The following is an 11103-nucleotide window of genomic DNA, read 5'->3' on the forward strand; positions in this document are numbered from 1 at the left end:
GACGGTGCTCACGCATGTGGTAGGGGGCAAGGGGGAGGAGGAATACCCGACGCCTTTGCTGAAAAAGCTGCAATACCTGCACTATACCCACTCCCGTTTCCAGTAGGGACACCCACAGCCCCCTCTAAAACAAATCTACACATTGTCTCCTGGGGCGTGGGGTCAACCCATCTTCCTCACTTTCTGGCACTTTATATGAAAAAATACATACTCTTTTGTGCTACATCTCAAAATACTTCCCCAAACAACCAAATGTGACTCTTTTTCCACAACAGCATGAAGTAGTTGGGAAACGAAGGTGGTTAGTGATTTGGCTGCTGTCTCCAATATAAATGCAGGGATTTATGTATAAATCCACACATCTATGTCAGCTCCGTGCAGCCACAGCTGATCCCTGGGACTTGCCCACAGAAAAACACAAGTCACGCGTGCACAGTGTCAAAGACAAAATCTTAATAAAACATCAACATAACCTGTATAATGACATGGTCAGTGTTCACCAGGCTCTTGGCCAACATTACCCATTTGGCTAAAATATGTGATCCAACTAAGATAGAAAAATTCCCCTTTCTGGTATCAACAGTCTAATTTCCCTGGTTACTAGGAAGATATAATCATAACAATGAATGTGTGTTGTGTTTTTCATGTGGGTTTTTTTTCTGGTGTCTTAGTGAATATGCTCACCTTTGAACTTTAGCTCTTTCTTGAACTGGAGTGGACATTAGCCAGGTGTTGAATATTAGTTGGAAAATGAACAGAGGTTCAGTTTTGTTCATACAGTTAAGCTCAAGTATTTGTCTAGATAGATAGTTACCTTCATACAGATTTAGTTTCTGAACTTTCACAGGCCCTGTGTCATGAGGGGCAGAGTCTGTGCCATGTGCTAGGTAATATAGTGTGTATGAGGTCATGTAGTCCCAGCAACAATCCACAGAGAACTTCTTCTTAGAGAAACTCAAACTCTGCTCTCTTCCCTCTGCCAGCATCAATGAATTCTTAGTGCCAAGCGAGGGCCTGGGAGGGTGCAGAAGCAGAAAGAGGCCATGCAGCTGCCGCGCATGACACAAGCTCACGTCGGAGCTCTGCGAGCACACCACCCCAGGCCCACACTCTTCGGTGGGTGTTCTCTAAGAAGGAACTTGGATGGCTCTGTGTGTGTGTGTGTGTGTGTGTGTATGTGTGTAAAAAGATTGGGTGGTAAACAGACATAATTGTGCCCAAGTGCTGGCTTTAGGTTAAGGAATCAGTGCAACCTCATTTTGTTTACCCAACATGGTGCAACCTCATCATGTCTTCTGGGCCCTCTCAGCATCCCTCCTAGTTCCTTCAGGCTGAATCCTGCCCCACTAAGAGAGAACATACTCAGCAAAATGTCCCTAAGCTCTTCCCTTGCAGGGAGAACTCAGATCTCTCTCTGGTTCTACCAGCACCTGGCATCTGGACCAAAAAGCCACTGAGAGAGTCAGGCTGGCTCCTGCCTCTGCCTCCAACAGTCTGTCCACATCCAGCCCTCACTCAGTTAAGAGCAGGCCTGCCAGGGAGTGCTCACCTGCAGACCTCCCCCAAGACAGCATGCCGTACCCAAAGACCCAGGGCCTGGGCAGTGGGGTGGTGGCAGCCTCTCCTCTTCCCCGGGGTCCTCCTTGCTGGCCTTTTCTGACACCTGTACTCCTCCCATTGCCCCTTCAGAAGGAGAGCCAGGAAGAGAGAGTGGTGACCAGGGCATGCCTGGTTTACATTAATGAGATACACCGAGTGTAATCCAGCCGTGGAGGCAGCCTACAAAAGGAGGCGATAGCAGGCGGCCAGGAGCAGAGCTGCTCAGGTAATTGGTTTATCTATCTGGAAGCAGGGGGAGCAATCTCAGCACAGACAGACTAGCAGTAAAGTCTCTTCCTTAAGGCTATTTCCTTTGTCTTTTCAATTGCTTGCACATCCATGTGAGAGAGGGAGAGAGTGTTAAAGAGAGAGGGAGAGGGAGAAATGTTAATTTGTGAATTAATGGCTTTTCTCAGCGGAATTGTAAATTCAAATGTCACCTCACACGGTGACACCACGGCTGGTCTGCTGAAGAAGCAATGATAAGATCCCCCACCTCCCTTGGTGCCCCTCCCTCCCCAAAGATAGCTGTGGAGTGGAACATGCTACTTTTAATTTGCAATAACAACACAACAGAGGTATGCAGTAATGACTGCCTTCTTCCACCTCCTCCTGGCTTCCTCCCCCCCAGTCCGGTGGCTCCCCCATTTCCTCTCTCCCCACCCCCTTCTGAAGCAACACCTCGCCTCGCCCTGGCTGCCCCCCAGCCCACCCCAGCCAGTGCCTGATCACATGGCGGGGGTGCCCCTGGAATTGACGATGCTGCAACCCTCTCTTCTCCTTCAATAATCAGGGAATTAATGACCCTGAAGTTAGAGTGAGGCTGATACTGAGGCCCTGCCCAGCATTGGGAAAAAGCTTTCATTGTTTTCAAGCAGGAGGCGGGCAGCAGTGAGGGAGATTCATGGATGGAGATTGAATATGCAATTTTCTTTCACCTTGCCAAGAGCTGCCCCTGGGCTGTGCCTGGCCTAAATTTTTCCTTTTACCATCTCTGCCTTATCCGGCCCTCCCACCTCCCTTCCATTCTTTCCAGAAAATTACCTTCAAAATTGATTTCCACTTTTACAAACAAATATAATGGGAACACAGGAAAAAACTTGGGCCATGATGAATCGGGGCTGTCAGGTGCTTCCAGGTCTCCTTTGCTTTTGTTTTACTACCTGATCTGCTCTTTGTTTTCCCAAGGGCTGGAAAAAGTGCCCCCCACCCACTGGGTGCCTGACCCTCCAGGCCACCAGGGCCTCAGCCCCTGAACCCTATCAGTGGCCCATGGCGGAAGTGATCCAGGCTCTGAGACTCTGTTAGCCTCTGGCTTTCCCAGTGGAGGCCTGAGCCACTTCCTCCTCTTCTGCTCTCTGGCCCTTAGGAACCCTTCTCTGAATATTCTCTAACCACCACCCCCAAGCTGTTTCCCTTGACCCCCACACCATGTTCCCTCTGGCCCTCATACCTCTTAAAGTCCAGACCAGATGCAAACCTCCACCTCCTCTAATGTGGGCAGGATCAGTGTATACCTCAACTAGAGCAAATAAGAGACAGACAAACACTGAGAGATCCCGAAAAATAAGCAGGTAGAAGATGGGGGGAAGGCCCCAAGATTGGGAGAACAGGCTCCAATTCAAAGGGGTTCTGAGTTGCAACTCCCACACAGCCAGAGGGTGTAAGGGTTCCCAGCCTCAGTCTCCCTAACCCTAAGGCCACCCCTAGAGCCAGGCTCAGGACAGCCCATCCATTTGCCAGCAGAATGGGGGTGATGCTTATGGGGTCCTTTAGGCCAAACTCTACATGCACGCCTGTGCCCAAGACCATGGACACTCAACACACTCAGACCTGGCCTAGAGCTCTTCCTGCCAACTGGCACTGGTGGACATGTACACGGTCACACCTGATACTCTCTCCCAACACACATGCTATACAGAAAACTGCACACTTTCCAAGGCATGACATTCCACATCCCTTTACACCCAAAGATCTCAGAATACACACAAGTACTCACACTTGCATAAGCCATGTAAAAAATTACATATGGGTCCATAAAATGAACATACACTTTCTAAGGTAAATAAATAAACTTGCATGTGGGAGCGGAAATGTGCACAGATAGATGGAGGGGGCGATGCCCCCGTATTAGAAAAAGAAGGGGGTCTTATATTTATCCACATCTAAAATGCCTGTGGAGGCTAAAAGATGACATGTGGCCTGAGTAGGTAACCACAGAGCAGATGAATAGATAGAAATGAACAAAAGTGCCCCCAACCCTGCATGAGACCGACAACTTTCCTCCTCTGCACTGGTCCCATCCAGCTAGTTTATCCTAGCACTGGCTATAGGCTGCCCTAGTTACAAGGAGCTGCACCAAAATCATGGAGCCTGTGCTCAGATAAATCTCTTTGTGACACAACTTCATTTCCCCTCAAAACATAAACCTGTCAATTAGGCTTTCTTTCCCAGAAACACAAAGACCCATCTTCCAAGGTGGAGTTGGCTCAAAACTCTGCACCCATGATTTCCTGTAATCCTGTCCACAGTCCCCTTAAAGCAAGTGTTGTCACCATCTCTATTTTACAGAGGAGAAAAGTGAGGTGATGAAGTTTAAGTGACTTGCCCAAGGTCACACAGCTGGTGAGTGGCACTAGGATTCAAACCCAGCTGTGCCTCACTCTGAAGCCCACATACCTCCCCACTGGGCAACACTGCCCATCCATGCCAGGCTTCAGGGACTGCATGCTGGTCCTCCCTGCACCCTCCTTCATAGTGGGAGTCTTTGCAGCCTTCTCTTGCCTCAAGCCAGAGCTCCTAGACAAGGTCAGGGGCTGTTCATTTCCACTGCTTAATCTCTTCATTTGCTCCAAGTCTAACCTGAGCAACACTCTTGGGGACTTCTAGGAGGGAAACTTACTAAGGAAATAAACTGCTTCTTCCAGTTACAGCTTTATCCAAAGCAGAAGGGAGCTATTAAAGGCAGTGACAGGACCTGGCCATTTGCAGCCATGCAAACTGTACAGCCTGCAAATTCACAACTGCACTGACTTGGCACCACTCAACTGCACAATTCATTGTGCACCTAATTAATGGAATGCAAAATCACAGCCCCCTGCAATCCCACACATCAAAGGATGACACCAACATACCTCCCTCACACAGATCAACAGACTCTTACCATATGACTTCATTTGGATTTTTGGACATCAACCCCACCACCGATAGACAGCAGTGTTTTGGGCACCAGCTGAAAGCAACTGGGTGAAGGCAAAGGACTTCAGTTTTTCAGCTTGATTGTCGACAGAGTAATATGAGAGTCTCTGTCCTCCAGCCACATAAGCCAGGGCATGCAAGATTCAGGGGATCACTGTGCCTCCAAAGGGTCCAAGAAATCCAGCCCTAATATACCCACCCACAATTGTAGCTAAGAAGAAGTGAAGGCTTTAGCAGGGTGCTGAATGGGGATCCTGCCTTCTCAGATTGATGGACAACTTCTCTCTGGGTGCTCCATGACATACCTTTCTCATCTATCCCTCGCCTGTCTACCTGTCTCACTCTGGCAGCTCCTAGACTCTTGTGAGGAGGATCAAAGCTTCTTGACCAGCACATTTCTCAAAGGAATGTCTGGGATTTTTCCATACTTCCAAAGGCCAAGGCATGGGAAAGCATCTCAGGAGCCTCACAGTCACTGCCAGTTTTTCCCCAGAGTCACAGCTGAACGGCTCTTTACTAATATCCCCACTGATATGATTGCTGCAGATACTAATAATGTTGTCCATACTCCCAGTGCCAATGCCAATAATGCTCTGGGTATTATCTCCGTGAACACCAATAACTACTGCTGGGATTGTCTCCAATAATGCCAGCACACACTGCAGTGATTGTCCTTACTAATGCCCACCACCGTGACATTGTTAGAGCTGAAGAATAGGCCCGATATGATTGCTGCAGATACTAATAATGTTGTCCATACTCCCAGTGCCAATGCCAATAATGCTCTGGGTCTCCGTGAACACCAATAACTACTGCTGGGATTGTCTCCAATAATGCCAGCACACTCTGCAGTGATTGTCCTTACTAATGCCCACCACCGTGACATTGTTAGAGCTGAAGAATAGGCCGAACTGTACCCAGAGGCAGGAGCGGGAGCAGCTTCCTGGAGGACAGAGAGGCTCACAGGGTGCCCTCAGGGTATGACACTTCTAGGGAGATGCCACAGTGCTTCAGGCCAAAGGGAACATCAAGGGCCTTCCTGGAGGGAGATGTGCCCCTCCACTCCCTCTAGGGCATAGTCCCTTGACATGCATCCCTGGTCCCGTTCTAACACCCCTCAGGCTTCCAAGTCAGTTTTCTCTTTTGCCTGCAGTCCTGACCCAGTAGCTGAAGGACACACCTGGGTGTCTGTATAGCCCATGCCTGAGACTACCTCCTGCCACTGGCCTGCCAGCTGCTTTGCTACCTTGGCCTGACTGCAGAGTTGGGCTACATCATCTTGACACATAATTATCTCCCCTATTCTTAATCATCTGAGCTGCTCCCTAATGCAAACTGGGCCTGGCTTCCTGGAGGCATCCAGAGTAGGGGAAGGGGAGGAGGGGCTGTGACAGGAATCTACCTTTGCTCTCTCCCCTCCCTTCCTTTCCCTTCTCGCCTGGGTCAAGTGGGGTGGGGTGGGGGAGGGGATGTCAGGGAGAACTAGCCTCCCTCACAAGCCTGGCCTCCACCAGGGAAAGGACAGCTTGGTCTGGTCAAGAGGAGAGGGAGTCAAGGCAAGAGAACCCCTCCCTCCCAAAAGGGCAGGCCTCTGATCCTTCTTGACACCTGGCCAGGCCCAGCAGGTAAATGTTGAACAGGAAATTTAGAGGCCCTTTTATTCCTATCGTGAAGACTTTGGCTGCTTCCTGAGATGTTCCTCTGCTGCCATCACTGCCACATTGCTGGGGACCAGCTTCCCACTCCCAGCCCTGTGCTTATCTGCTCAGACACCTTCAGTGGCTACCCCTGCCTTCAGGATAAAAGCCCAAACTCCTCATGGGCCAGTCTTGGCCTGCTATCCTGTCGCCCTCGCCCATCTACTCAGCCTTATGTCCCCCACTTCCCCCACACCCTTTCATCCCTGCCAAAGCTCCCCTGCATTTGCTGCCATGGGACCTTCCAGCCACAAGGCTGGCTGGTCTATCAGACAGAATTTCAGGCTACCATTGTCTTCGAACATCCTCGTCATCCATCCCATGGGCCCCTCCTCAAAGGGCTGCCCTTCCTGGCAGTTTACTCCCTCCCTGCTCTGAGCTCCCATAGCCCAGACCTCCATCACAACACCTTGTCTGATGGGCCTTTCTGCTCTCTGGACTCACGCCCCACTGGAGTGTAAGCTCCAATGGAGGAGAGTACAGAGGGGCTTCAGTGTCCTCCCCCGACCCTCTGGACATCTCACACTCTAAAAAATGCAGGAACTGGTGGTTAAAGGAGAAACCCTTAGGGTTTGAGGCAGATTCTACCAAAGCACTCAGGGTGCCAGAGAGCTCACCTAAGACCCTAGTGTGGGAAGCCCCAGGGAGAACTGGGACTTCGGGCCTTTCACAGCCTCCTCTGCCCATCAGGGGCTGCCGCCAAAACAACCACAATGAAATTTAGTGAGTGGCAAAGGCCGTGGCAGCCAAATGGGTTTGGATATTTTGGAAGAAGGAGAAATAGAGCCAGACAAGCTGTTTCCCTGTGAAACGAGGCCATGAGGGCTTCTGGAACAAGGCCAGCACCAGGTCGTCACTGTCGTGCCAGGCCCGGGCCTCTCCCCCGCTCGCCCCACTGCTGGAGGCCAGGGCTCCCACACACTCTCCCTCCGCCTGGGCCTGGGGAGTCTCGGCCTCACCCCTTTTCTCTGCTCCTCATTCCATAAAGCTCCCCCACCAAGGACTCATCTGTGCTTGGGATGACCATATAATTTGTTGTCCAAACAGGACATTTTTGAGAGAAAAAAATGCTAACTGGCCAAAATGCAGAGACAACAGGCATAAATTGGGACTGTCCTGTGCTAATGGGATGTACGGTCACCGCTTTATGCTCATTGTTTGAGGATTCTACTTCATGGGTGATTCCTTTAAAATCCTACACTCTCCTAAGGCCAGGAGGTTACCACTTCCCCAGTGGGGACCATGAGAGAATTGGGGCAGGAAGCAGGCCTGAGACACTGGTGTCTCTGTCTGGGTCTGCCAGCCCTGGGCCCTGGCCTCATGCATTAGAAAAGAACCAGATGGCCACCAAGGGGCCCCCAACATCACAATATTTAAAAAACGCCTTGTCCCCAAGCTCATCCCTGCCTCTGTCTCTCCCTATTTCTTTTCTTCTCTCCTCCTCCTTTTCATAGCCCCATTCCTTTTAACTCCCTGCCTGACAGCCCGGCTGCACCCTGAGGTGTTCCAGGAGAGTGAGGGGGATCCTGAGTGGTGTCTCCTCTCATGGAAAAGAAGAGTAGAGAGAGGTCCCATGTCCAGCTCCTGAGTGTTACAGAGAAAGGACACCAGGGTCAGCTGCACATGACATCAGTCTCCCACCTCCTGATGGGTTGGGATCAGGTGAGGACAAAGTAGGTTGGCCTTTCATCCTGGGGTCAGAGACGAACTATCCCCCAGGCACCAACGTCCTCCCAAGGTAAGTGGTTTGTGCTCCTCCTCCTGGCATTGCACAGGGGTGGATGGGGTGAGTCCCAGCGGCAGGTGAGGCAGTCGGGGCTGCTGAGCAGATGGTGAAGCTGATGGCCCCACCAGCAGCCTCCCTCCCTCTCTCCAGGAGCCAGCAGGGCAGTGGGGGGACCTGGGCTTTGCTACTAAAACTGATCTCACAGCAGAGCAGCTGCAAGGCCAGGCCGAAACCGGAGCTCTGAGTCCAAGGACAAAGCATGCAAAGGGGAAGCCAGACCTCTTCCCTCCTCCCTACCTTCATCACGTTTCCTCTTCTCACCGTTGGAGCGAGGAATCCCCAGGATCCCATTGATGGAGTAGGATCCCACTGGGTCATTGGAGGCGCTGGACACAGGGGGGGAGGCTGTGCTGGGAACTGGATGAGAATAAGGAGGAAATGCCATCAGGATAGCAGTTGTGATCATAGGCCAGAGCCCCAAGGCTGGGGGCAGAGAAGGAGGGATGAGGAGCCCACCTTCCCACCTTCCTCTGAGGTTTCAGAAGGAAGGCATTGCTACATGCAGTTCAGGCAATTGTTCACTTCCGTCTGGCCTGCGGTACGTGGTGACCAGTCGACCCCAGGCCTTCTCTGGAGACCTACAGATTTCCCTGGGGCCCTGCATTCACGCCAAAGCTGACTCAATCTAGAAAGCACCTGGGTGGTGCTCCAGAGAGCAGAGCTCCTAGGATGCCATCTGCACAGCTCGTTCAATCCCCAGGGCTCGGCAAACCCTTCTAAACAAACCCCAGATCACTGTTGCTCCGTTTCCTGGGCTGAATCTTTACTAATCCTGATTTAGTCTATGGCTTCCTCCCTAGGATGCCATCTGCACAGCTCGTTCAATCCCCAGGGCTCGGCAAACCCTTCTAAACAAACCCCAGCTCACTGTTGCTCCGTTTCCTGGGCTGAATCTTTACTAATCCTGATTTAGTCTATGGCTTCCTGAGATCTGTCTCTGGTTCTCTAGGAGACACAAGGCTGGTCCTGATGTTCTCCAGGAGTGCACAGTGCTCTCTCCCAGTTGTTCTGGTCTTGAAATCACTTCAGAGGTTCCTAATTTCCCCCTCAGGGCACAGACTAGTGAACCCATTCACTCTGAGGTGACCAGCTCAGGTATAGCCTGGTCCAACCCTCCCTCCCAGCACATGCTGTAACACAGGCCTAGAAAACAACAGCTCCTGCCAATTCCAGGAGGGCTGGGACCAGCCATTTCTACTTCCTGCTGGTCAAGAGAGAAGAGGACAGCTGCCAAGAGGGGAAGCAGGAAAAATTTAACCATATCCCAGCCCCTCAAACCCCAGGCCTCCTCTATGGCCACAGAAGCATCAAATGCCCTTGGCCTAAGGGAAGACAGTCTGTGTGTGTATTGGGAGTGGGGGAGGGGGTGTTAGCAGGTGCCCTGCAGGCCTGGGTCTTGTCTATGAGAAGCCATGAGCATGAACCAATAAATCAGGGGAATGGAGAGAGGCAGAGAACTACAGTGTATAAGATAGAGACAAAGAGATCAAGAGAGACGGCCAAGAGAAAAGAGGCCATGAGGAGGGAGAACATGGGAACAGATGCAGAGCCATGCGTGAGGAGGGGTGAGAAGAGACAGGGAAGGGCAGAGAGAGGAAAGAGGAAGAGAGGAGGGGAGAAGACAGAAGACCCATTTCAAAAATTAAGAAAACAAAGACATAGTGAGAAAGTTAATATGAAAAGAAAGAGGAACAGGTGGGAAATGGAATTAGGTAAAAACAAAAGATGACGGAGAAGGAGGAAAAAGGGAAGGAGAAGAAAAAGAAGAAATGCTGGAGAAAAATACTGATTGAGAGAGAAAGAAAGAGGCCACAGACTGAGCAAGACGAGGCAGAGGTGAGATGACAGGGGTGGGAGGCAGAGAAAGGTCCTAGTGAGCAAGTCCCTCTCAGGGAGACCTTGAGCCTCCAGGAGCTCAGGGAGAGCAGGGATTGGGAAACTGGATGGGCTTTGGATCTCATTTGGATGGGCAGTTCCCAGGGGTAGAGCTGCCTTTCCTGCCCTCCCCTAGGTGGGGCCCAGCTTCCTTCCCCGAGTGCTCTTACCGATGGTGTGGCCGGGGGCAGTCACTCCTGTCCCAGCCCCATCTGGTGTTGGGTGGAAAGGCTGCTGAACTTTGGTCCGGATGATCCTGCAACAGCATCACAGCAGCATCACACATCACATGCCCGCTCCTGCCCCAGTCAATTCCAGCCCAGCCCTTCGGAAGAGCTCTCTCCCAAGCTCCCCAGCTCCTTCCTTGTCCATCTGTCTGCTTCCTGCACCCTTGCATTCACTGACTGACTGCTGCAAGGCATGAGGTTTCCCTCCTGTTGACTATGCAGATCCAACCTAGCACAGCTCTGGGAGAAGGCAGTCTGCATTCTGTCCTGCCCTGTGCGTAATCCAAGTTGCAGCTTGATTTCTGGTAGCAAGGCTGGGGGCAGCAGATCAAATGCAGCACCGCATCCTTTCTCTTCTTGGGGGCTGGGACTACCCTGGTAGCTTGCTGTCCACCTTTCCCTCCTCAACCACAAACAACTCCTCTTGGTACCAGAACCTAGAGGTCATTTTGGAGCTGGTTTGCCTATTGGGACTGTATCACAGTCCTCCAGAGTCCAGAGAAAGGATGAGATTTCCCCATATCCTGAACTAAGGAGAGGTGTGCAGGGAAGGGCTGGATCACAAATGACTCTTTTGTCCCCAGGATTACAACACAGCACAGGCCCCTTTGCCAGATGTCAGACCCTGAGCAACCTCGTCCTGAGCAAGTCAGAAGCCCTCAAACAAGTCAAAGCCCTGTCTCTGTCTGTCTGGCTGGCTTGGTGGCCTCTTGAGGCCCTC

At 51.5% G+C, this 11103-nt stretch overlaps 1 protein-coding gene across 5 annotated transcripts in view; it reads right to left on the reverse strand.

Moving 5' to 3' along the window:
* Nucleotides 1-11103, reverse strand: part of PAX2 (paired box 2) — a 95363-nt gene that overhangs the window by 49862 nt on the left and 34398 nt on the right. For 3 of the 5 annotated variants that reach the window (XM_008579121.1, XM_008579120.1, XM_008579123.1), the window contains exons 4-5: nt 10326-10411; nt 8518-8637 (exon numbers count right to left, since the gene is read on the reverse strand). In XM_008579121.1, the coding sequence (XP_008577343.1) occupies nt 8518-8637; nt 10326-10411 (206 nt within the window). Of the gene's footprint in view, nt 1-3052; nt 3122-8517; nt 8638-10325; nt 10412-11103 lie in introns of all 5 variants that reach the window. The other 2 variants (XM_008579118.1, XM_008579119.1) reach the window with 1 other exon arrangement.

The sequence above is a fragment of the Galeopterus variegatus genome, unplaced genomic scaffold (genome assembly GCF_000696425.1).
Source record: "Galeopterus variegatus unplaced genomic scaffold, G_variegatus-3.0.2 Scaffold1817, whole genome shotgun sequence".
Classification (NCBI taxonomy): Eukaryota; Metazoa; Chordata; class Mammalia; order Dermoptera; family Cynocephalidae; genus Galeopterus; species Galeopterus variegatus.